The sequence below is a fragment of the Capra hircus genome, unplaced genomic scaffold, assembly GCF_001704415.2.
Source record: "Capra hircus breed San Clemente unplaced genomic scaffold, ASM170441v1, whole genome shotgun sequence".
Classification (NCBI taxonomy): domain Eukaryota; kingdom Metazoa; phylum Chordata; class Mammalia; order Artiodactyla; family Bovidae; genus Capra; species Capra hircus.
Window position 1 is genome coordinate 179575 of NW_017189607.1, and position 26934 is coordinate 206508.

Below are 26934 nucleotides of genomic sequence, written 5' to 3' on the forward strand. Positions count from 1 at the left end.
TTTTACTTTTCTCAAAACATAGTTTTTTAAATTTAACTGGGGGTTAATTTCAATACAATATTGTGATGGTTTCTGTCATGCATCAACATTAATAAGCCATAAGTGCACAGGTGTCCCACCCATCCTGCAGCCGCTCCCACATCCCTTCCTACGCTATTCTTCTGGGTTGTTCCAGACCACTTGCTTTGCATGCCCTGCTTTGTGCAGATGAAAACCTGAAAGATGATTTTTCTGCATAAAATATGTAATTTTCTCTATTTCACATGTGAGAAAATGAGTGTAGATGTTTCTACCTGAAACAGGAAATTGCTATTTCACGTTAGAAAACCTTGTATAATTTTCTTCATCATATGTGGAATCTTGTCTGTTTCACAGATGTGTATCTGTGCACATGCTTTCCTACATGAATGGGGAATTCTATATGTTTTAGATATGAAAAGTTGAGCATACACTTCCCTTCTTGGATTCTGAAATTGGAAAAGGAAATCACATTTCCTATATGAAAATCTCAATGAAATTTTACTGACATGAAGTTTGTAATTAAGATCTGGGGAACCAATATGGAATTGGAATTATCTCTATTTCATAAATGAAATTCTGAGCACCACTGTTTCTTTGTGAAATACTTAATCCTTTGTATTTCTAATGTGTAAAACAAGGACTGTCCACCATGAAGTGTGGAGTTCTCTATATTTCCTGTATCAAAATCTAGGCATTATTCTCCTTCATGAAAGTTGGACTTCTCTATATCATATCTGAAGATCAGAATGAACATTTTCCTGTGATAAATAAAGAAATCTATGCAGTTCATGCTAACCACTGGTTCTTCAGTCTCTGAAACACCTGTTTGCATTTGGGTCTATGTGTGTTGCACACGTGTGTGTATACGTGTGTACTTGTGTCACCTGTTTGTGTGTGTCTGTGTGTGTCTGTCAGGCCTAAGATAGGTGCTCGGTGTGAAACACCAGACACCCTAGGAGACAGAGTGTGAGCAGCGGAAACTGTCCAGGCACTTAACCTGAGTGTGCCCACCTTAACTATGGGGCCGGGAGGTAGGAGTAACTAATGGTCAGGAGGAGCACTTTGGGCCACTTGAAACACTTACAGGAATAGGTCTGTTCCTCTGGGAAGTGCATCCACAGGCGCACATCCTTAACTACCCAGGTGCCTCCTCTAAGCCGCAGCCTGGGGGAAATGCCAAGAGCTGACGGAGTGTAGGCCAGGGGCTTCAGTGGGGGTTGGCTAGGGGCTGCACTGTGGAGCTTGGACAGCTAGCTGAGGAAAGTGCTCTGCTTCTTCCTCAGAAGATGGCTGCATTCTTGACACTGCTCAAGCCTAAGGCACAAGTTTAGGGATGACTCTAAAGCACGTGCACATCCGTGAGGTTGGCATAAGCCCTCCCCCAACCCGCCCACCTTCCCCCACCCACTCCACCGTGCACTCCCCTCCCAACCCCCCAACCCTGGCCCCTTCCCTCCTACTCCCCCCACCCCCAACCCGTGGCTTGCAGATTGGATCGGGAGTGAGCAACTCTGTCCCTGAGGTACCCAGGAAACCTGTCTCACCTGTGTGGATCCCTGAGCACACGGAGTCGCCCACTGCCCCAGGGGCAATTTCAAGCTTGAGGATGATTGCAGCGGCAGGTGGCCTGGCTCTCCCAGTCGCTCCTCAGGCACTGCTACATTGTTAGGCATGCAAATAGCTTGCGAGGACACGCCCACTTTGCGTGGGGCTGGGTTTGGCCGCTCGTCACCAGCTGCCAGAAGGCCCAGAATTCCAAGGGGCGTGTCCAAAGAGCTAACTGCATTAGGCTTCATTTGATTGGTTCTGTGATGAGGTCTGGAGGTCAGGGTGGAGAGTTCAACCCCTTCCCGCCGCCATATTAGACGTGCGTGGTGGAACAGGGTTCTGCGCATGCGTCTCTCCCTTTTCCCTGTTCGTCGGCTGTGGGCAAGTAACCCGTTGGAGTACCAGGTATACTGCGGCGGGTGGGCGGACTGTGCGGCTGTCTGCTGTGGTCTAGTGTCCAGCTTGTTTGCAGCTCGGGGCTACGGCGAGAACAGCATGGAGAGTGAGACGGGGCCAGAGGAAGGCGGCAGCACCCCAGGATCCTGGATCTTGGTTGTGAGCCCGGGTCCTCACGAGGGAGGGGCCCTGGGGCCTACCGGCCTCGTGGGGGCGGCAGAGGCGATGCAGGCCCCAAGTGGTGCGCCAGGAGAGGAGGCCGCCCTATTCTGGGTGGAGGAAGTGGAGGAAGGTGCGGCCCTGGAGGAGGGAGAGGTGGCGGGAATTGGGCAGGAGTTCCAGCTGCTGGTGTTAGACGTCATGGAGGAGGTGGAGGTGGTGGTGTACGAAGAGCAGGAGCAGGTGTCCTCGGAGGATCAGGGCCAGGAACATCCAAGGCCCAGAGCCCCGAGTGACCAGCCTGCACTGGAGGCGCTGGTGGCCCTGCAGCTGGAGTTGGATCCCGTGAATAAGAAAGCCCAAAGGGCGCATGCTCGCCTGAAACATAAGAACTGCCAGAGACGGAGGGTGCATCTAGAACACAGAAGTGCCATCATCCAGGGAATCCCTGGCTTCTGGGTCGAAGTTGTATCCCTTGGTGTGGTGCTTGTGAATTGTTTTTTTAAACCTGGGCTATTGCAGGAGCAGTTTACAGATCTAGCAGTTCTGGTACAAAATTTACTTTTTTGGATGATGGGTATTGGTTACTGTCCTGCATATCTGTTCCTGAAAGCAGGTGTGATGTCCTAGAGTTCTGGTTAGCACAAACTGATACTTGGGCTTTCTTTGCAGAGGTCTCAGTCAGAACTGTCATTAGCACCAGGGACTCTTCAAGGAAAAGGCTAGTCTGGAATCCAGTTCTTCTCCGAAAAGCTGAGTGAATTTGGGGGTGATGTGATGTGTAAGTGGTCATACTGGTTCTAGCTAGGAGTGCTTGTTTTCCAGAGTAAGCTAATTTTCAAGGGGCTGATTGAAGCTTATCCTGTTAGGAACAGAACCTCCTTCTGGTAGTGCATGCATAGGCACAGCCTTGGACCTTATTCAGCATTCATACAGTTTGCCTCAACAGAAATGTGACGAGTTAACTAGTAGCAAGTTGAAGTCAAACAGTGCCATTCTACTCTTTAGGCTAGCTTTGTTTTTCCAGCACTTTTCCCTCTAGCATCTAGAGGCTCCTTGACTTAAAGCAGTTTAGGAACCACCCCCAAATGTCAGTTTTGATGAGCAACCAAGATGAAGACATGCTTCACTTCATGACCAACTTGAAGGTCAGGCAGGGGACAACTGATGATTGTGGGGCGGAGGTGACTGGGCGGGGGCATCGTTTATCCTTAAAACATGAAAGGACAGCTCTTCTGTAAAAGGTTTCACACCTACTCCACCCCAGCTCCCCACACTTTGTCCTGGCAGGTGGAGGAATTCAGGCATCCCACTCATCACTGCAAGATCACATTGTCCTTTCGGAGGAATAGGTATTTCCAGAATGAAGTGATTGTTAAGGAGTATCTGATTAACATCACTGGTAAGAAGCAGCTCCCTGGATTTGGGAGGTGGGGGCAGAAAAATGTAGGTTGAATTGTAAAGTGATTTAGGTCTTTCTCCCATGCGACTTTTCCTGCAGGGTACCAAGCATCTTGTTCGACTCCAGTTCAGTGGTACCAGGGGTTTGAACGTAAGGCATACAGCCGCAGGCACCATGACAGCAGTGTTAACTTCTTCAACTGGTTCTTTGACCACAACTTCACTGGATCTGACCGGATTGCTGAGGTGGGGTCCCACACAGCCAATGGGCCAGAAATGGTGATATATGTTGGAGCTTTTGGTGATGCACGGGAGGGCTTATGGTCTGGCCATCCCTGTGCTGACCTTGCTCATTTCCCTGGCAGATCATCATAAAGGATCTGTGGCCCAATCCTTTGCAGTACTATGTGAAGAGGAAGGCTCCACCACGAGAGATACCGGGAGGACAAGAGGTGAGGTACCCAGGGTTTGAGCACTGGGATAAGTGTTGTCCAGGAACTTGGGTCATTTATTTCACTTGTGGAGAAAGTGGGACTCTGTGGAATACAGAGTGACACCAGGGCATGAGGGAATCAGCAAGAGACAGCAAGGGTACAGAAATGTAGAAAAGAACAGGTTCTAACTAGAGAAGCTTGAGGCAAATGAAGTGGCCTGGCCAGGCCAAAGTCACTCCAATTTATATCTAAGTCAGCTGCACATCTCTCAACTCTCATTCCATGGCCAACAAGTCCACCCACAGGCTCCTCTTAAATTGGAACCCACCTACTATTCCTCATGAAGTCCCCTTTGAAAAAAGGTCTGTGAGTCTCCTTTGTGCAAGGCGGTTCCCCCAGTGACCCATCATTTGATTCCATTTTGATCCTCACACTTGTTTTGTTTTTTAATTTTCTTTTGCATCTTTTTCACCTGCTACCCTCATTCTGAGAATAGTGACCACTGTGCAGGATTATGGAGAACAGTCTTATTTATTTTAACTGGAGGATGATTACTTTACAATACCGAGACAGGTTTTGCTCTACATTGGCCAACATGTGTCCCTCCAAATGCTGAACCCACCACCCACCGACCTCCCCTGCCTATCTTTCTGGGTTGTCCCACAACATGACTTTGGTTGCCTTGCTTCATGCCTCAAACTCACACTGGTCATCTGTTTTACATAAGCTAATGTAAATGTTTTAGGGCTGTTTTCTCACATTAACCTACCATCCTCATCTCCCACTGAGTCCAAAGTCTGATCTTTATATGTCTCTGTCTTATTTGCTACCCTGCATGTTGGGTGTTCAGTACCACCTCCAAGGTCCTCAACTCCATGTATTTGTGTTAACGTACAGTGTTTGTTTTTCTCTTTCTGAATTACTACACTCAGTATAATAGGCTCCACATTCATTCCTTCTTCTTAGAACTGACCTAGATGTGTTCCTTTTTAGAGCTGAGTAACATATCATCGTGTACACCAACTTCCTTATCCCTTCATGTACCGATGGACATATAGGTAGCTTCCATGTCCTAGCTATTGTAAATAGTTCTATGGAGAAGACTGGGAGGCGTGTTTTTTACTGTGTGCTTAGAAGTAATATAAAAGTGCACAGACACTCTCTCCTAGGAACTGACTTGAAAGCTTCAAGCTGTCTTTAGTGTTTTTACAGAAGGTAGGTTTACATATTTCTTTCTCTCTCTGTTTTGAAAGGAACCCACTCCCCCTAGATGTTGAGAAACTTATGATGGAGTGTCCCCATTTACCCAGAATAGAAAACCGAAGAAGCTGCTTCACATGAAGATCAATGGCCAGCATAGTTCTCTTGGATGGGAAATTAATGAAGAGTGGTCTGGTGCTGAAATGGATTGAGCGGGAGACACAAATAAACCTGAAATAATTGTGAAGGATAAATAAAAAGCATCTACTGCGTGTGTCTGCGTATTGTTTGGGCAGGATTTCAGGACAAACACTTCAGCTGCATGTAGGATTCTCAGTTTACTGTGCGTGAATTACCATCCATGGAGATTTGTAGAGGGGATTAAGTCCTGTGTTGGGGTTGTGTCAGGGGAGGCAGTTCTTCCTGTGGGGTGGGGGTTGGGGAGGATGGAGAAAGAAGATGAGGGGCCCATTAACTGTGTGTCTGGAAGTTTTACAAGAGAAATGTGGATGTTCATGGAGAGGGTCGGGTGAACAAGGACCAGAGATTGAAACAGTGGAACACAATTTTGTTGGAAGGTGGTGCCCCAGGTATCGTATCTGTCACATATCATCAGACATTTTAAGAGTACAGAACAAGGAAAAGACCTTAACATTCAACTCACTATGAACCTAGAAGGCCATATGTATATGAGCGTGTATATGACTGCACAGTCAGCTTTGCTGAGAGTCCGCTTCCCAGAGCTAGGTTTCCAGGTAACATGTTAGGGGATCAGGTATTAGGTGTATGGAGGGGGGCTGTGGCCTAGGGAGAAAGTGAGGGGTGGGAAGGCAGTGAGGATATTAGTTTCTGGTAAAAGTGACCAAGGGGAAAGATAAATTGCAAGGAATCAGATAAAGGAAAACAACTCCCATCATAGATGTTTGAGGTCATGTGAACTCGTTTTTTTCCAGGAACTCAGGTAAGTGTGCAGGGGCAGAAGTGAGGGGAATGAGGATGTTAGGGTCAACCTACCCAGCCATGTGCTTTGTGTCTCATGCTGCTGCTGCTGCTGCTGCTATGGCTCAGTGGTAAATATTCCTTTTTCAAGGAAGGCTTAAGCTCCTTGCCCAAGGGCCACTATCAGGCCAAGGTGTAGAAATAACATTTTTCTCATGAGCCCTCTGGTGACAGTTTCTCTTCCTTGCTGAATGGCTCAGCACAGAATGTTTTCAACCACAATGGACCTGTCCTTTATCTAGGGCTATGTCGCTACCCTGTTCAAGGGCCAATGGGAACACCTGGAGCATATGGAGCTCACTGAGGGGCTGGTCAACATTTAGGGTGGTCCTCCCCAAGTAGATGACTGCGTTCTGGAATCAAATCCACCTCTGGATTGGGCAAAGGACAGACTGGCACAAATGGGGTAGGGAGAGTTCAACGTCTATACCCCCAGTGTTGTCCTCTCATCCCAGAGAATGGCTCCAACATGGGCATGCCTGAGGGTGATGTCCCACATTAAGTCCTGTACCACATGGAATTCTCACTCTACAGCTTTTCTTCCTGAAGCAGCATCTCTTTTGATGGCAAAGGGTAAATGTTGAATGTCAAAGTTCACGGGTTTATGGATGTCCCCTTCAAGATGCCCTGAATGAGATCTCCTGCTCAGGGCCAGCTTTTCCATTTGAATATCTACACCCCAGCTTTGCTCCTACAGAGATGGAACTACAGCTCTAGAAGGCTTGGCCTTCTCTGGGTGGTTTCTGAACAAGCAGCCCAGGAGACACTGGAAACATGTCTTCTTACTTTCTTAATCTGTAAACTTCAAAGAATCCTTAGGGCTCTGGCAGGCTGGTACCTGTCTTTCTTAGTGCTAGTTAAAAACAAAGCAGAAACTATGGTGTAATAACTACAGCAGGTGTGAGATAGCATATTGGGGCATGGATTTCGGGACCTTAGACTGGGTCATTCTAGGGACTGCATGGCATTTATCCACATTCAGAAGTTTTAAGCTTTGCAAAGAAGAAAAAGCCAAGAAAAGTTTAGGACAGTGTCCCCCGACGCCTAATATTTCCTCCCAGTGCTTCAGGACCAGGGGTGGCTTTAGCTCTAACCTGTCCTGCAGTGAAGTGCAGAGATAGTCATGGATCGGTTAGTAAATCTGAACTGTGGATGGTTGACTGGATGGTCCTTCTCTGGAAACGTGCCATGACTTGAGCCACAGACTCTTTAGGGCTTTCACTTGGGCCCTAAAGTCTAGGTGCTATTAGATTTGACTGCACACTCGGATGTGTTGTGTAAGGTTTTCTTCCACCGAATATCAATGCATGTGAGACTCGGTGGATTAGTGATGAATTCATGAGCCTTCTGGCTCAATCATCCTGAGCTGCATTTGCTTCCTGTGCCCTGGATGTGTTCATGTTTTCCTATGTTTAGAATGAAGACGGGGTGTGTCCATTGTGTTTGCCCATGAGTGTGAGTTGATATTTCTTCCTGTGAGTCTGCCTATGCCTCCTGTCTTCTTTCATGTTGCACCCATGCTTGTGCCATTATGCACAGCTCTGATGCTATATCTGTGTTGCATGTTCCTATTCAACATACATGCGTTGTATTGCTTGTATTTACTCCTTCTTTTTTTAAGTTTGTGTATCTTTGTTGGACTGCATGGGAATTTGACCTATTCTTTCATTCCTGGATCAAAGGATTCCAACATCTTGAATTGTGACTTTTTAAAAGACTTCCATTATATTTGCACACATCAAGAAATGCTATATCACAGGAATAGTTAACAGTCACCCACATGTGGAAACAAGAATACCCATACACTTACAGTAATGCCTGATGGGCAAGAATATCACTCGTTGAAGTGAGAATATTAATTAGGATCACAGAGGGCAAAGATGTTGCAGGAATGCATCTGTCAGGAAACTTTATCTGTCAGGGAAGATTTGGGGTTGACTTGTTAAGTGTTCCGAAAACTCTACTGCAGGACAGAAATATATTAACTTTTACCCCTACCCATGCATTCTTGCCTTGATCATTAAACTGACATTACCCACGCAGAATTTCTTCATGACTGGCAGTAAATCATCACCCACGTGAAGGAATTGGGGCTTGCCTTTCTGTAAAGAGAAAGTTGTTAAGGAATTCTTGTCCCAGGGAAAAGGCGTGCATGATCAATTTCAAGTTCAAAGTCCCTTGCTATTTCTGTGTCGTTTCTGGAAGGAAAGCACAGGGAATGGAATCACACCAACCTGACTGGCACTGTGAACCAGTCCACAGCGACAGGAGTAGAGAACACAGGCACAGGTCACTCAGCTGTCCACAGTGAGGACTTCCAAGTGCCGCCTCCTTGCATGTCAGTCCCCCTCATGAGCAGATCCCATTCACCTTCCAGAATCTATCATAGAAGTAGAAGAGGACACTGACATGATCAACTAGCGAGTGAAAAATTAACCGGGGCCAAAAAGAGAGTGGTGCTTACAAAGTCCATTATACTGAATAAGTAAACCAATAGTTCTGCATGTCTGCAGGTTTCTTTTCAGAATTCTTGTGTGTGTGCGTGTGTGCGTGTGTGCGTGTGTGGTGTGTGTGTGTGTGTGTGTGTGCTTGCCCAGATTAAACAGTGAGCATAAAAGCACTTGGCAAATTAGAGAGAAGTAGAGAGGAGGGCTGGGGTGGCAGATGGGACACTTTGGGAATCTGGGATTAGCAGATGCAAACTATGATGTATAAAACAAACAACAAGGTCCTTCTGTATAGCACAGGGAACTACGATCAATATCCTCTGATAAACCAAAATGGAAAGGAATATGAAAAAGCATGTGTGTATATAACTGAATCATTTTCTTATATAGTTGAAATTAATACAACATCGTACATCACCTATACTTCAATAAAATAAGTTTTAAAAGACAGAAGACAGAACCTAAATGGAGAGTGTGCCCACGAGTGAACATAGAGCAGGTAAGCCTGCCCACCACATCCCTAACAAGGACCATGCCAAGAGAACAGGCAAGTGGGAGAGGGATTCCACCACTTCCTGGTCCCCTTTAATTCCTGGAAAGATCCAAGGTTGGCCCTCCCCTATCCAACCACTGGCACTCACATTGCTAGTGTACTTGGCGGTGTCTGCAGTGACATCAGCTGAAGCAGTAGTGATGGGCGGGCTGACAGAAGGTGCAAGGGTGCTCATGGATCCTGAGCTGGTCACCAGGGGCGACGAATAGGTGCTGGTCACCAGGGTGATTGTGGAGGTGGATGGTTTCTGTGTGATCTCTTTCTGCTGGACACCTGAAAAAGCAAAGTTTTTTGGTCACCCACAGCCTGGGGAAGGCTGTTCCATCTGGAAGCTGTGGTGGGAGCAGGGCCCAATCCGCACTCTTCGAGTTTCTCTGTTTTCAAGGGACAAAGATTGTCACATTGGCCAAATTCGAGCAAGGCTCCATGGAGCCCTTTCTCAGTAAGTCCTCCACCTGGGTCTTTAAGTTTCTGACAGCTCAAGGCTGCATCCTAGGAAAGTCCCCACCTAAGAAAACTCAAGGCTGCCAATAGAATTGACTATTTGCTCCAGTCAACACTTAAGAATAGGGCCCATTGCCGAGTCTCTATGGGAGGGCAGAAGCCTACCTTTAAGAGGTACCAGAGGTACCAAACCCAGATATTTCACATGGACCAACACCCCCTTCCCACTTTGTGTAAAAGTGTCACTTTCCAACTCTATAGAGTTCCCATGATTCCCCCTGCCTATTCCCAGATTCTCCCTTTAAAACCCCAGTCCCCTGTGTACACATTTGGGTTGATGTCAGTTCATGCTGGACATTTTGCCCTACTGCGATAGTAAATAGCAGATTAAAATCTATCCTAACTACCTCAACTAGTTTTGGACAGTTTTGTTTATGTTTAACAGCACAGTCTGGGAATTAGGAACCATACCATCAGTGAGCTCCTTCTTGCCAGCTCCCAAGTTCCCCTGGAACGCTCATTATACTTAAGTGTTATGAATTCAGGTGCCTGGAACTGCCCATTCCAACTTGAGATTCCAGACCCGGTTCAGCCATAGTAAAATTTCGGACAGAAGGATCAATCTGGCTGTATTCCCGTACTCTGTGTTCAATCTTTGGGTCTTCCTCCACCCCAATCTTTGAAGAGTTTCACTGGGGGCCAGTTCCATATCTGGCTACTCTTTCATTTCACAACCTGCTGCAACTCTTACCAGTTCTCCTCCTGATGGTGCACTCAGTATGTGAGAGTTTCAATCCAAGAGCCCAATAATGAAGGATCTCAATGCAGGTTTCCCCACGAAACAAGACCAGTACCAGCCCTCACGATAGCCAGACAAACTAGTCCCCATCAGCCGAACAAAGACCCAGCACTTTGTTCGGCTTTCATCAGCCCAGAAAGAGACTCCTGCTGGGAGCTGTCATTCTGCACTTTGGCAATGGTTCTTGATGCTGGCTCTTTTTGCACTGGGTGGTGGGTGCTAATCCCTTGGTATTAAGGTGTCCTTTATCATCCACTTCACACACTCTACTCTTTCAAAAATAATGCCCAGGGGTTCATCAACATGCACAAAGAAACTTCTACAAAGATATTTATTGTAGCAATGCTTACAACAGATAAAAACTGGAAGCAACCGAAATGTCTATCAGGATGCAAATATTTTATTAAATAAACTTATTTATTTATAAATTTATAAATTTATTTATTAAATTAAATAAATTTATTTATTAAATTAAATAAATATTACACACCGGTCCAAAAGAAAAAGAGAGTTATATGCACTGACATGGATTGCTCTCTGAAACATGCTGATGGGTGGGGGAAGAAAAAGGCAAGGATAGTACAATTTTTATGTTTTCAAAGAGAAAAAAAAAGTAATAACTTTATGAAGTTATTTATGTATATATAAACACACATAGATAAATATATGCGATATATGAATTAGAGAAAGATCTCATGGTTAACAATACCTCTGAGAAAGGGTGCAGAAAGAAACAGAGAGTCAATAAAGACAACAGATTTTTATGTGTCTAGGCATCCATTTCACCCCGTTTTAAGATGTGTATATACTGTATATGAAATGAAATTGAAAAAGAAAAAAAGCAAGCTGCAAAATAATTTTTAAAAATAATGCCAAATGGAATGCGTTAGGCCTCCAGGATACAGTGGCCATGCAAAGAAGGGGAACTAAGCAAATAAAACAAGGACTATTTTTCTCCTGTCTATGTGGCAAAAAAGGAGAGGGTACAATGGAGAACACAGCGGGGAGGCTCGGTACCTTTTACAACCTGTCTCTTCTGATATCTTGTCCCCTGGGAAGACTGAGGCTGCTGCTGCTGGCTCTGTATCTTCTGCATGCGCCACTTTTAGGAGGGTGTTTGAAACCTACTTGATGAGTTCCACACAACCTGCTGCATGGCCAGGGCAGTCTTCTTTGGTAAAAGCGGCCTCAGCCTTTTCACCAGGCTTCCCATGGTGCCTGTGGCAGCACTGGCAGCTGGATCGTGACCATGCAGGTGGTGATGGTGGTGGCCGTGACCCCAGCCATGGGAGTTTGGGAGGATGAGCGGGTGAGGACCAGCATTTCAGGGGGCAACTGGCTGCCCGCTATTGTGGATGGTGGAGCTTTACTACGACTGAAGCCAATACATGAAAAAACAAAACAGAAAGTAGACGGGACTCAGACTGACCTGCAGGATCGCCATGCCACTGAGTTCTATGTGACCATCCCAGGCTGCCATGCCAAAGACTTCCACATGAATGAGAACATTCTCACTTTATATCCTTAGGCCTCTTCTGCAGCATGTTCTAGCTTGAAACATCAGCTTCCTTGGGTCAGGTGCTTGTTCACATTTGAGATACTTGGCAAACCTCTGAGGTTCTGAGGCCAACTGACCCAGCCCCTGGCCTGGAGTTGCCCACCTGCCAGCCGATGACCCAGCGGATGAACAGAATCATTGCAAGCACCTTGTTTTACAAAGTTAGAGTTCAGTAAGCACTGAAAAAGACTAACCAAAGTCCATCTGGACAATAACAGGAATCCTTTCCTTGGCCAGGAAACCTACAGAGCACGAACCCCAAGGAAACTGACAGCCTCCCAATGGCCAAAGCACTGAATAACAATTAATCACTGAGAAAAATGGGTATTGTTCTCATCTCTTCTAATTCGTTCCAGAATAGTCTCAGCATGGTCCTGGCACCTTGACACCTAACACTCAAGGCAACTCACACCAGGAACAGAACAATCCCCAGCAAAATGGTATTTATGGAGAATTTAGAAGAGTTGCTTTTGTTTTGACTACAGTTATCCACATTGCATCTTTTATTCCGCACAAAAATACTGTATTAACCTACTGTCTGGTAGTCAAGTTTATGTCCAAAATTGAAATCAATTTTTTTTTTCAAAAGAGCTGCTGCTTCAGATAAAAAATATATTAAGGCAGTAATTGTATGATCAGGTCTTGGGAATGCCAAAAATAATAAATACAAGTGACTAGAGTTTGAAAAACACTGCCTTTCAGAGTGTATCTACTGTGAGGAACTGGGCTATGAGTGCGGAGGGCAGGATTTGAACAGGCAACAGGGCAAATTTGGAGGAGAACAGTTTTAGCCAAGACATGCCCAGGAATAGGCAGAATTTCAGTGAACAAGGACAGACAGGGAGAAGGATTGGCCAGAATGCAGGTTAGAGCCAGAAGCATTGAGCAGCAGAGGTGTACAAGAATATTCATCTGTGAGGGGAAGGGGGCCAGCTCTGACTGCAGAGGCTCCAGGAACTGGAGAGATGAACATGCATCCCCAGAGAGGATTCTCTCGTGTTCACAGAAAAAATACTGGTGCAAGTCAGCATCCTTGATCTCAGAAGATGTGCCTGGACACATCGTCACACATTTTTAAAAAGGACTGAACGTGATGTCGCTAAGTCATGTCCAACCCTTTTCCAACCTCATGGACTGTAGCCTGCCAGGCTCCTCTGCCCATGGGAGATCCCAGGCAAGAATGCTGGAGTGGGTTGCCATTTCCTTCCCAGGGGATCTTCCCGACCCAGGAAAGAAAGCTGGGCCTCCAGGACTGCACATGCATCCTTTACTATCTGAGCCACCAAGGAGCCCTTAATGACAACACCTCTTTTAGGGCCCAGTATGCTTCTGCCGCATGACTCCATGCCTGTCATTTTTAGATTTCTATCACCCAGAAAAGACAGGAGTTCTTGATTATTGTAGGGGAAAGTTTCAGTTAACTGCGGGTCCGTGACAACCAAGGAGTGAGAAAGGAAAAGTGTGCTGACAGGCTGATTTTCTGCCTGGGTGTGGGGGTGTCTTGGTCGTTACACAACTGGCTGGCCCTTTTGCTCCTCTGGGGAAGAATTCAGCCAACGTCCTGGGTAGGAACACAGGGTGGGGCTGGGAGCAGATCTCTACCTAGAGTGAGGAGCCCCCATCCTTGCCTAGGACAAGCTTTCAGATATCAGTCACAGCCACTGACCCTTCCCCTTGCACGGGCAGAAGTGGCTTTGAGCTTGGCCCTTCTAAAAGGCAGAGCTCCCACTGGCAAGGCTTCTAACCTGCAAAGCAACGTTAGTGCCTCTCATTTCAGCCATGTGATTAAAAAATATTCTGTCTTTGTCATTATGCTAGCCCAATAGGTCCATAGGCAAAGGGCAACCATGAAAAGGTCCTTTTCCTCTCTCATCTTGCAAAAGCAAATAGCTGGCTTTCTGGCATGTTTACCGCTCTGATAGAGTCCCATTGGAGCTCTTTCCAATTAAAACAAACAAACAAACAACAACAACAGAAACAGAAGTATGCAGTCTGAAAACATTCCAGGTTTGACACATCCTTGGGCAGTTTTAATTTAAATACTAAAATATTTTAATTTCTAAAGGATACAGATGGTTTAATGGGGGCAGTGCTGGTGGGGGGAGGAAAGGCTATGGAAAGTTTCATTTGTCCCAAAACTTTAGGAATATATAATCACCTGTAGTCTCACAGAGAACTTCTTAAATGTCAACACTCCAAAGTGATCCCACCCAACTAGCCTACTTAAATCAGACTTAGGTCACTGTCTTGTACATTAATAAAGGACTTATAAAGAGAAGGTTGGAAATGACAGATGTGATACAGGTTAAGTGTAGTCACGGTCCTGAAGTGAGCTCACTTAGCCTCTGCTCTAGGATCTCTAGCAAGAAAAGCCATCGTTCTATTTGAGGATTCAGATTCTGTGTATAAGCTGAACTCCTAACTGAAGATCAGTTGGAGGTTACCAAGCACTCTCAAAAACACCCATCACTTAATAAACTTATGAGTTAAAGCATACCTTTGAAAAGATGCTCAACTGCATTCTGATGTGAAGTCGATTCTTCAAGACTGCACTCTTACTCAGGTGGTTCTGGATTTCAACCTGTGTGAAGTTCCTCTAACTGAATTATTATTTCACAATCATCCATTGCTTAAAAGCCCCACACACTCAGGATTCTAGAGAAAATTCAGTCAGATACCAGTGAAAGGAAAAGCTCAGCTTCATTTTATCAACTGGAGTACTCTTTTATTTAGGGTGTGAAACACAAGCTCTTTTCACGCACTCATTTGTTTTTCCATTTTCACTTTGACTGCCAGGAAGCTTGGAGCCAAATGGAAGCCTCATGTTGCTAATTCTGAAGGCTGAAGTAGTTATTTTCATGTACAAACATTCCCCCAGATCTCTCACTATTCTATTTTCATCTTTCTCACTGTCTTGATTTCCATTTTATCAGTATATCACAAATCCTTTCTGGAAGGGGTGAAAACAACCACCAAACAAAACATCTATTTCAGAAAGAGAGGAATAGTATAAATGTATCATTCATAGGAATACTGTCACGGGCTGCTGCTGCTGCTGCTAAGTTGTGTCAGTTGTGCCCGACTCTGTGTGACCCCATAGACAGCAGCCCACCAGGCTACTCTGTCTCTGGGATTCTCCAGGCAAGACTCCTGGAGCAGGTAGCCATTTCCTTCTCCAATGCATGAAAGTGAAAGTGAAGTCACTCAGTATTGTCCGTCTCCTAGTGACCCCAGGACTGCAGCCTACCAGGCTGCTCCGTCCATGGGATTTTCCAGGCAAGAGTACTGGAGTGGGTTGCCATTGCCTTTGGGACACAACAATTCCACAAACTTCATGGAATAAATGCCACCCCTGTTGCTTTCTACAACATCAGATGTGGTCCCTCAAACCCCAATCCACACAGAGTTGGATGTTTCAGATGCCATTCATAATTTTAAGGGATGGGTGGTGATCCATCCTTCCTGACTGACTCAACTGCCTCTCTCTCTTGCTGCCCTGTGTCACTGAGAGATATTCCCTCCTCTTTCAATGAACTGCCAAACTGAGGTTCTGGAACAGTTCACAATGATAAAAACACAGAGGGAAAAATGCTCAAAACCCTTCCCCACTCCTGCTTTAAGTAGCCAGACTAGGAAAGCCCCAGGGGACACAAAATTGAGATGATAGCTCCTGTCAGAAACTGTGTGTTGTCTATTTAGTCACTAAGTCGTGTCCAGCTCTTTGGTGACCCCAGGGACTATAAAGCCCACCAGACTCCTCTGTCCACGGAATTCTCCAGGCAACACCACTGGAGTAGGTTACCATTTCCTTCTCCAGGAGATCTTGCTGATCCAAGGATCAAATTCGTGTCTCCTGCATTGGCAGATGGAGTCTTTACCACTGAGCCACATAATGAAACCTGACTATCCCTGTATGTGAGTCTGAGTGAACTCCGGGAGTTGGTGATGGACAGGTAGGCCTTGCATGCTGTAATTCATGGGGTCGCAGAGTCAGACACGACTGAGCGATTGAACTGAACTGATCCCTGTATGTAACTCACAAAGTACAAGAGGTTTTATGGCTATAATCACCAATTTGTCCTTAAGCCATGTCCCTTTGGGTCCTTAACTAATTCTTCTCTTTCTTGGGCATACCATCTCCCACTAGCCAAGCCAGCTGAGAAATTCTCTGACTGCTTTGCCAATGGGACAAATATCCTTCAAATATTCCTATGTTCTGTGGGGGGTCTGCCTGCATGCCTGGGGTGTGGCAGGTTTGAGAGCAGCCACTGCTGGTTCAGTCCCTAACAGCAGCAGCTGTTAAGACCGGCTAAGACTCAGGCAGCAGTTCACAACTAGGGGAGATTTCGCTTTGTCAAGACACTTTTCCAGGACACCACTGGGTAGATGCTACTGATATCCAGTTCGTAAAGGCCAGAGATACTGCTAAAAATCCTTCAATACACAGGACAAAGAATTATCTAGAATAAAAAGTCAATAGCACCATGGTTGCAAAACATCAGGCCCATGTCAGTTACATGCAAATATGGCAGACCACAGGCACAGGTGCATATCATACAATGCCCCTTGGATTTCTAAAGGCCTAAAGAAGAACTCAGCAGTCTGGTCCCACTGACCCAAAAGGTCTTATAGTCTAGTAAGAAGGTAGAATAAATTCATCAAGGTCTTTCACCTGAACACTTTCATCAGTTTCAGTTTGTCCAGTGTCTTAACATTGACAAACTCTTTAGGCATGTATGTGAACATACTGGAAAAAGAAACTGCTTAGGTTCAAAATGACTTGACTGCTAGAAGCAACTGTTCCTTCCTAACAGACTTCTCTTCCGGTGCTCAAAATCAACCACATTGGGTATCAAAAAGGTAAAAGGTGGGCAGGCCCAGCTTAAGTCCTTGTCCTTCTCAGTAACTAGCTACATGGCCAGGAGCTAATCCAAGCTTTGCCACACTTTCTGATGTCAGAGGGTGACATGACATGCAACACTACAAATGGCAAGGTGACATCCTCAGACCAAATCAAGAAACCAGAAACTGGTACAGTCACTCACCCTCCTCCTTGGGAGATGGTTCTCTGGCTTCCTTCCTAGATTTCTGACCCTCCTATGCAGAATGGTGTTTTCCTAAATCTATGTCAAGTCCACTCTTTGAATCGGAGTCCAGGCCCAAATGCACTGTTGGGGATTCCACTTCACCTTTTCCCTTCAGCTTATCCTTTGTGGGATGAGGCAAGGGTTTTGCTTTGTCTGAAAAGTCCTTCTCAAGCTGGGGGCTCATCTTCTCCTAGACTGCTCTTGGGTCCACTTTCTCACTGGCTGGTGACATGCTTTCAGCTCCTCTTCCATCTCCACTGGGTTCAGCAATTTGACCTTTTCTTTTTTGACAGCACATGGCTTTCTGTACATCTGAGCCCCCCCTTTTCTTCAGCATCTTCTGGCTCTTTCTTGGACCTCTGCTCCTCATCACTCATACAGTCATTTCAACTACTATCTGACTTCTCAGAGTCCCCTGAACTGCTATGGTCGACAGGCATATAAACATCTGCTGAGATTTCATGTATGCCTAAGTAAACGAACAGATAAACCTGAAATATTAAAAAAAAAAAAAACCCAGCACGTGGTGTAGTCACAGAATAAAGAGCAGGACCAAAACTCCACAAATATTTTCCATGCTCACTGCTGGAATAAAAAGGAATATACATGGCATCACACTGGCCTGGTGGGGTTAGCAGTAGACTTAAGTTGCAGCTGACTACAGGGAACAAATGGAACTTGCTGGCAGAGCATCATTTACTGACATTCAGAGATGACATGGGACCAAACCACATGAATTTCTGATTTATCCAGAGCTCAATCTTGCCCGCATATGTAACACACCAGGACACAGAGAATGGGAGGCATGGAAGCAAAAGCTACACAGGAGTTGTTAAAACTCATTTAACATTTAACTGAACATTTTCAGTTCAGTTCAGTTGCTCAGTATTGTCCAACTCCTTGAGATCCCATGACTGCAGCACATCCAACTGTTTTTCTATTTGTAATTGAGTCCAGAGGAAAGTCACCCATTTCCATGCCTCAAGCAAAAGGAAAAATGATAAAACAGCAGGAGTTTCCTGCATATACAAGCAAAAATGGGAAAATGTCTTTTCTAACAAGAATTTCATTGAACCCATTTATGTTTTCTGCTCCTGGTAGTGAGTCTCATCCATCTGTAGGTAAATAATCTGATACCCTACAATTGTGAAAAGAGGAAATCCCCATCAACTCTGTATTGTCTTCATTCTAGAGCAATGGTTACCCTGAGTGGGATCACAGAAGAGAAAATCATAAAAGGGTAAGAACCACCAACAGCCCAGCAGGATCAGGAGTGAATGATATCCACCTCCTCCAGGACTCAAACGGAAAGAATCTAAAAACCAAATCGGGTTTAATTTCTGGATCTCAGGGCTGGTGCAATTAGTAACTAAAGGTTGGCCAACAGAATGACAAGCATGGCCACACATGCTTGGATACTGGATCCCAAAGTAGGTGAATTCAGATCCTGCTTGTCTGCTTCTACTAGTTGTGTGACCCTGAATGAGTGAACTACCTATCTGAGCCTCTGTCCCTTCCCCTGGATAATGGGTGTGATAATAGTATCAACCTTCCAGGACAATCTACACACAGTGCAAGGGGCATAGGAAGTCCTCTGTAAATCCTTAATAACAATAACAAAATGAGGACCTGGACAAGCTGCCTGCAAGGACCCAAGACACACACCTCACTGTGCTTTGCAACTCTCTATATCTTGTCGCGATTTGGCTGGAATCTGCTGTGAATCTGCCCCTTGGGAGAGAGGAGAAGAAAAGGAGCAGACTGCTGCTGGACAGACTCACTCGCCTCCATCAGGTCCATCTCAGCCTTGCTTTGATCTTGAAGACACCACCACACTCTTGTGAGATCAGGCACTGGAGGGAAATAGCGAATAACACTCATCACTTGGCTTCTTCTAGAAAACACGTTCTTGCGTTCAGGAAGAAAAAACTTTAAATACCTCCATCGTTTATCCCAACAATATTATCTACTTGACTGCCTGGGCTGCCTTGGACATAAGAGGCTGAGAGAACATTTGACCGGTTTCTACTGAACTATCGCCTGGGTTCAATATGGAAAATGCACTACTCCAGCCAGATGGTTGGTTTCCATGAAGCTCAGCATCATTGCGGATCCTCCAAAGTCAAAGATTACACTATTTTCAACCTCAACAACAGCTAAAAAAGTGATACTGAGTCTGGCCACTTTGCTTTGAACTTCAGGCCCAGATTAGCATGGGTTTGTAACATACAGTGGTGCTGATCCTCGCAGAGAATATGGTGACAAAGACGGGGAGCTCAGCTCATTTACCCAGAGACTTCGTTCTTCGTCAACCTGGTCTGGAGCTCAAATTAGAAAGAAAGGGAATGTCGGGGTCCAGCCCCGGTGGATCTAGGGAATTCGAAGCGGAGACTGCACTGGCGAGGAAAAAGACTTATTTATTTATAAATATAAGATTAGATTAGGAAGAAACAGTGTAGTAGGAAAATTAAGTGGAGAAAAGAGGCTGAATAACTTGGTTTACGTGGAAAGCCAATAAAGTTCCAGACAAGGAGCTTGCACCATCTACATTAGGCCACCAGCATCCGTTTGAATATCGGAGAGTGCCCCGCCTTGGGCTCCCTCTCTCATGGATCTTAGAAGCTGGGACAAGTAAGTATACATGGCGAGCCTCCACACCCCAGATGGGAATTCAGCCTGAAAACAGAGTAAAGAGAAGACACAGGGGAAACCAGTCCTTCCACTGACTTGCCCGGCCTCTATTGTCTGGAAAGGCCTTTTATACCTTTTTGATTGTACATAGAGATCAATGGATAATACAAAATTCTGCAGCGTTAGCAGCCCAGACTCTTACCAAAACCAGGCTTTTCTCTCTGCATACCTAGTTGTATACACAAGTCTTAGGTGATTTACATCATCTTCTGGCCAAAAGGGCCAATTAACATTTTACAGGCTTTTTTTCTGATAATGGTTTGTCAACCAGAAGACTTATTTGTGTTGTTCTTCTCAAAGTCTGGTGCCACTCTCAGAAAGCACTAAATAAAGTTACATTCTTACATAGCAAAGATACAACGATTTATTGCAAGTAAAAGGAGTACAGTGATTTGCAACAAACAAAAAGTAATTAACTCAAAAGTCTAGTGTTGCTAAGATCTAAACTATTATTTATCCTTTTCCATATCCCATTTACATTGATTAACATCCTCCCAGGTGCCTAAAAGAAAAGGAATTTGGAGGTCTGGCAGCAATCATTGAGTCAACAGTGAAACCCATCACAATATGATTTTTAGCTCTTTAGAAAAGGCTCTGTATCTTCAAGATGCTTTAAGCTTTGTGCCTCTCGCAGTTGAGGGGCTGTAAGCAATTCACAAGCTGTAAGAGGTCTAGGGGAACCTGTTAGGCAAGTTAGAGAGTTATCAGAGGGGGTTTTAAGCCAAGACATTCTTTTGCAGGAGACTGAAGTCCTGAATTAACTTTTTCCAGAGAGTGTCAGAAAAGGCAGGCAGATTCTTGTTTTCGGAGGTATATGCTCAGGAAATACCAGGGGGAAACCCCGAGGCCTGATTCCCCTTGCCCATCAAGGCCTCTGCCGCATGACCTTGTCACAGGTGGGATTCCTCACGCTGGTCCCAGCAAGGGAAAATAGGAATTTCCCTGGTGGTACAGACGTTAAGACTCCATACTTCCAATGCAGGGGGCCCTGGTTTGATCTCTAGTCAGGGAACTAGATTCCACAGGCCGTGGCTAAGAGTTTGCATGCCACCAATGAGGGTCAAACATCCCGCATCTCACAAATAAGACCCCACCTAACCAAATAAATGTTTAAAGAAAGGGGAAATAGAAGACAGGCACACACTCCAGCTGGTGTGTGGTACCTTCCTTTGGCTCCTGGTATCTATCTGAGGAATGGGGACCGATCAGTCTTGGGCAGGAATCTGTGTCTTCTTGCTCAGGTCTTCCTCAATTCGGCCGCAGGCATTGGCCTCTACTTAATGACTCAGGTCCAAAAGCCCTGACTGCCCCTCCCACCACCCCAACCCCCATGTCTGCTCTGGGTCCTTGTTTGACCAAGCTGGCCCAGAATCCCAAGGATCCATGAGCATGCATTTCTTGATTCCTTCTCCACGTCCTCTGCTGCTGCCTCTGCTGCTGCTGCTGCTGCTAAGTTGCTTCAGTCGTGTCCGACTCTGTGAGACCCTATAGATGGCAGCCCACGAGGCTCCCCCATCCCTGGGATTCTCCAGGCAAGAACACTGGAGTGGGGTGCTACTGCCTCTAGTGACCCCCAAAACATAAAAAGGGGACAAAATGGTGGAAGCAGCAAAGGCCCAGAAAACAGTGAGAGACTCTGTGGGCAGGAAGCTTGGGCTTTCATCCTGACATCCCCTCCAATAAACCCGAATGCACTTGGGGTCTGATAAGGTGTGCCAAGTTCCTCTGACTAATCCCTGAAAGCAGGTCAGGAAGGATGTGGGATCTCTCAAGGATCCAACAAAAACAAAGATGAGCACCTTTGAGCTAGGTCCACTGGCTATGAGCTCACTACCTGCTTCTCCCATCTCTTTGCTACACCCATCCAGAATGTCAACTCCAACCACCAACCTGGTACAAAGACCAAGATACAGACTGACTGTTGGACTGCAGGGCTCCTCCATAGCCTTCATTCTCCCCCTTAACATGACCCTTGCACTCTGCCCAGCACCCAAGAAGGGGGATGCTCATAATACCACACACCAGAGATTTACCCTTTTAAGGGGCCACAGGTAGTCACCCCAAAGCCCCACCCAACCCACTCATAGAAGACTGAAGCCACAAATCGCTCCAACTTCATTCATCACCATAACGAGGGAAGATTAGGAAGGGCCCTGCCCCAAGGACACACTTGGGGTTGGCCACCAGGGAGATTCCAAAAGTGAGCTTTCAGAGCACACTGGGACAGCATCCTTGTCAGTAAAGAAATGGCTCTAAGAACCCTGAACCAAGGGCGCACGTGTGCATGCATGTGTTTGTCTGGTGTGTGTGCACATGCTGATCTGGGGCCTTTCAGAGAGCCTCTCAGGGCTAGGATTGAAGATGCTTGCAAGAAGAATGGCTGCATGCACAACTCCTTTTGAGGGCAAAGAATATTCATTCAGTTTTACTGGAGAGGCATCTTCCAAAGTGAACAGACAGCATGAAAGAGGGGAAAAAAGAGTAAAAAAAGAAGAAGGAGGAGGAGGACTGAAGAACATGGAAAAGAGGAAGGTCCAACTAAACAGCCGCATGATTAGGACTTCAACAGCTGAACTGACAATATGACAGTAAAAGGGGGAAGAGAGGAGGCCCATCTCATCATTTCTGCTCTCAGAAATGAGGAACCACTGCATTCCAAAGGGAAAACACAGGCAGCCTTTTCATGCAAAATGTTGGAAAGGAAGTGTCTCACAAAAATACTTCCCATGAAGCAGAGTAGCAGCAGATAATGGTGTTGCCCATGTTAGAGGAGGACATCCTGCTCTCTACAACATTCCTATGTGGTTAACAGATTCCACACAGTTGTCACGGAAAAACACAACTGGCCATATCAGGTAGGGGTCAATCAATTTTTTCCATAAAGAGCCACAGAATAAATGAACTTTTGCAGGAGTATAGCCTCTACTCCAAATGTGCCATAATATAATGCATGAAATGAATGTGGCTGCGTTCCAATAAAGTTTTTTTACGAAAACAAGTTGGGGGCCAGATTCGGTCCACAGGCTGGAAACTGCGCCAGCCCCTGACTGCTAACCTTGGCTTAACATTGAAATCGCTCCCTGTCCAGTCCAGAGGTTCAGAAGAATAACCCTGATTGCTTAACCCCACCCCAAAAGACTAAATTCACTGGCATGAGGGAAGGCCTAAGCATTGGCCATATAAACGTTCCTCAGGTGTTTACAATTGGCGGGTAAGGCTGTAAGCCCCTGTATTGGACCAATGTTGTCTGTGAGAAAAGACAATGCCTCATGATTTGCATTAACCCTTGTACACCTTGTATGAAACCTTCGGGTTCGTACAAACAGATCTACACATCACCACATTAATCAAGTATGAGCATGTGTGTGTACCTGTGCGTGTCGACACTGCATTTTTTAGTTTGTTTTTGCTCTTGTTTTGGCCTGTGTGCTCAGTCTTGTCTGATTCTTTGAAACTGCAAGGACTGCAGCCCACCAGGCTCCTCTGTCCATGAGATTTCCCAGGCTGGAATATTGGAATGGATTGCCATTTCCTTCTCCAGGGGATCTTGTTGACCCAGCAATCAGACCCACGTCTCCTGAATTTGCAGGCGGATTCTTTACCATGAAGCCACATGGGAAGCCTAAAGGGCATGTTGCCACCCCGTGTGTGTCTACACTAAGTGCAGTCTCTTAATTTTAGCCTAAAAACTGAATATTCATAATCAAGGGGAATGAAAAACAAAGCACTTCTTTTCACAATATATGGGGGTCAATGAGCTATTGTAATATTTATCCCAACGAGAAACCATCAAAAGCCAGGGAGGCGAATTCTCTAGGGTTCCCGGGAGTGGACCTTTAGGAGTTAAGTGTCTCAAACTTTCAACTTTGTATGGACTCAATTGTCCTCCACAGAGAGAAAAATGTGAGCTTATCAGGGCTTATCAGAAAAGTAGCTTATCAAGACTCCTTCTACCTCTGCCCTTCTATATCTGGAATATCTGCAGAATCCAACCTGGCTGTCAACATTTGAACTTCTCAGCTGACAGGAAGACAGCTTAGGCTATAAATGCAATCCAGGGATTAAAAGATAAAGAAAGAAAGAAATACACCCACATTAGAGGAAATGAGGCATGAACCTTACATTGCTGAAGGGAACATAAATCGGAACCACCCCTGTGAGGGCAATCTGGCAATATCTCTCCCAATAGCAGCAGCACAGAGCCTGTGACCTGCAGCTCCAATTCTAGGAACATATCCTGTGGATTCACTCCCACCTGGGCAGAAGGGTCCCCATCAAAGCTGTTTCCAACAGAAAAGTGGGAAACTACTCAATAACTAAAGTGTCAGGATGTATAAGTCACTCTTTACCTTTAAAGGGAATAAAATACAGCCACTAAAATAGCAGCGTGATAGCTCTGTGTGTGGTGATATGGAAAGTCCATCCGTTTAAGGAAAATAGTAAAGGACATTAGCGCTGGTGTAGGGGAGAAAAGGAGGAAAGGAAATGCAGATACTAATATATATGTTCTTGAGCTTCTCATGGAAATTTGGCCTAGCTCCTCCTGCTGCTGCTAAGTCACTTCAGTAGTGTCAGACTCTGTGCGACCCCATAGACAGCAGCAAACCAGGCTCCCTGGTCCCTGGGATTCTTCAGGTGAGAACACTGGAGTGGGTTGCCATTTCATTCTCCAATGCATAAAAGTGAAAAGTAAAAGTGAAGTCACTCAATCGTGTCCAACTGTGAGTGACCGCATGGACTGCAGCCTACCAAGCTCCTCCATTGATGGGATTTTCCAGGCAAGAGTACTGGAGTGGGGTGCTATTGCTTTTTCCACGGGTGGGGGTACCTTTACATGACTCATTCCTGTACTGCAGCATCCTTAATTCCCCACTTCCCCTATGTTATGAGACCTACTGCTTTGAATCCAATCCCATGAATAAATCTATATTCTCAGAATTACATGTTCTGCCCTGACCTGGCCTGATTCAAGCCTCCAACTGCCCTCATGTCCTCTCCACCTAGGAATCTAGCAGGCATCTCAAACTTGTAAAATTGAAAACTGAACCCATGGCCCTGTTTCTTGTGCCAAAACCAAATCTGTCTACCCAGGCACGACGCAGCAAATCTCTGTTGCAGGGCCTGCTCCAGATGCCAGTAGCAACAGCTTCTTCACCAGGCAGCAACAATGACTGCAGCAATCATAAAGTGGCTGGACCAAAACAGAAATGAAGCTCCACTAGGGATGTGTCTGGAGATCAAAGTAAAGATCTGACACTGTAAAGAATGGCACCGTATAGGAACCTGGAATCGGATGTACATGAATCAAGGTAAGTTGGATGCGGTCAACAGGAGAGAGCAAGAGTAAACCTCAACATCTTAGGTTTCAAGGAACTAAAATTGATTGGGATGAGCAACGTGCAGGTAAATGACCCAGATAAGTATGATGGTGTGATCCTTTACCCAGAGCCAGCCATTCTGAAGTGTGAAATCAAGGGAGGTGATGGAATTCCAGCAGAGCTACTTAAAATCCTAAAAGACAGTGGTATCATGGTGGTGCTGCACTCAAGACATCAGCAAATCTGGAAAACCTAACAATGGCCATAGGCCTGGAAAAGATCAATTCTTTCCCCATTTCCCAAGAAGGGTAGGACTAAAGAATGTTGGAACCACCACACAATTGTGCTTGTCTCCCATGCTAATAAAGTTATCCTCAAAATCCTTCATGCTAGGCTTCAGCTTTACACGAACCGAGAAATTCCACGTGTTCAAGGTAGGTTTAGCAACATCAGAGGAACCAGAGCTCAAGTTGTCACCATTTGCTGGATCACAGAAATAGCAAATTAATTCCAGAGAAATCTCTACCTCCTTTTCACTGCCCACTCGATAAAGTCTTTGGTTGTGTGAGTATAACAAATTGTGGAAAGCACTTCAAGAGGTGGGAATCCAGGGCCATCTTTACCTGGATCCTCAGAGATCTGTAGGCAGGTCAAGAAGCCACAGTTAGAACAGCCTAGGGAACAACTGACTGGTTCAGGATTGAGAAAAGATGACAAGACTGTTGACTGTCATCTTGCTAATTTAACTTAAGTGCATAGCACATCATGAGAAATGCCAGGCTGGATGAGTTACAGCTGGAATCATGATTGCTGGGAGAAATGTCAACCCCCTAAGATATGCATATGAATACCACTCTAATGATAGAAAATGAAGAGGGACTAAAGTACCTCTTGATGAGGGTAAAAGAGGACAGTGCAAAAGCAGGCATTAAACTCATTATGAAAAAAAAATCACAATATCCGATTCCATCACTTCATGGCAAACAGAAGGGGGGAAAGGGAAAGCTGTGCCAGATTTCCTCTTCCTGGGCTCTCAAAGTGCTGCAGATGGTGACTGCAGCCATGATATTAGAAAACAAATGCTCACTGGCAGGAAAGCTATGAGAAACCTAAACAGTGTGTAAAAGAGCAAAGCTATCACTTTGCTGACAAAGGTCCATACAGTTGAGGCTATGGGCTTTCTACATATGGTTGTGAGAGATGGATCATAAAGGAGGCAGAACACCGAAGAACTGATGCTTTCTGAACTGTGGGGCTGGAGAAGACCCTTGAGAGTTCCTGGGACAGCAAGGAGAACAAACCAGTCAATCTTGAAGGAAATCAACCCTGAATAGCCACTGGAAGGACTGCTGCTGAAGCTGAAGCTCTAATACTTTGGCCACCTGATGTGAAGAGCCAACTCACTGGAAAAGACCCTGATGCTGGGAAAGACGGAAGGCAGAATGAGAAGCCAGGGACAAGGATGAGAAGGTTGGGTGCCATCACTGAGGCAGTGGATATGAACCTGGCAGACTCCAGGAGACGGTGGAGGACAGGGAGACCTGGAGCGCTGCCATCCAAAGCTTCACAAAGTGTCAGACACGACTTGGCCACTGGACAACTAGAAGGGAGTGACCTAATTTCATTCTTTTACCGTTAGCTGTCAAGATTTTCCAGCATCATTTGTAAAAGAGCTTATCTTTTCTCCATTGCACATTGCTGCCTCCTTTGTCATAGATGAGGGGACCATTTGGGCATGAATGTATCTCTGGGTTTTCTATTGTGTTCCATTGGCCCATATTCCTGTTACTGTTTCAGTTCCATGCTGCACTGATTACTATAGCTCTGTAGTAGACTGAAGTCAGGGAGTCTGAATCCTCCATCGCTTCTTTTTCTCTCA

General features: G+C 45.6%; 1 protein-coding gene and 1 pseudogene across 1 annotated transcript; one reads left to right on the forward strand and one right to left on the reverse strand.

Annotated features, from left to right (window-relative positions):
* LOC108634560 overlaps positions 1-26934 on the reverse strand; it is a 131154-nt pseudogene that overhangs the window by 92670 nt on the left and 11550 nt on the right.
* LOC108634559 (testis-specific Y-encoded protein 3-like) lies at positions 2065-6481 on the forward strand. Its single transcript, XM_018044549.1, has 6 exons — positions 2065-2592; positions 3195-3272; positions 3415-3526; positions 3626-3771; positions 3891-3977; positions 6401-6481. Exons 1-6 carry the CDS (start codon positions 2065-2067, stop codon positions 6479-6481), a joined length of 1032 nt encoding a protein of 343 aa, XP_017900038.1.

Excerpts from the sequence above, each read along its gene's own strand:
- LOC108634559 (XM_018044549.1), top strand. The coding sequence starts at position 2,065 with ATGGAGAGTGAGACGGGGCCAGAGGAAGGCGGCAGCACCCCAGGATCC. Across the intron at positions 3,273-3,414 it reads ACTTCATGACCAACTTGAAG|GTGGAGGAATTCAGGCATCC; the intron begins GTCAGGCAGGGG and ends TTGTCCTGGCAG. Across the intron at positions 3,978-6,400 it reads AGATACCGGGAGGACAAGAG|GGCTATGTCGCTACCCTGTT; the intron begins GTGAGGTACCCA and ends TCCTTTATCTAG.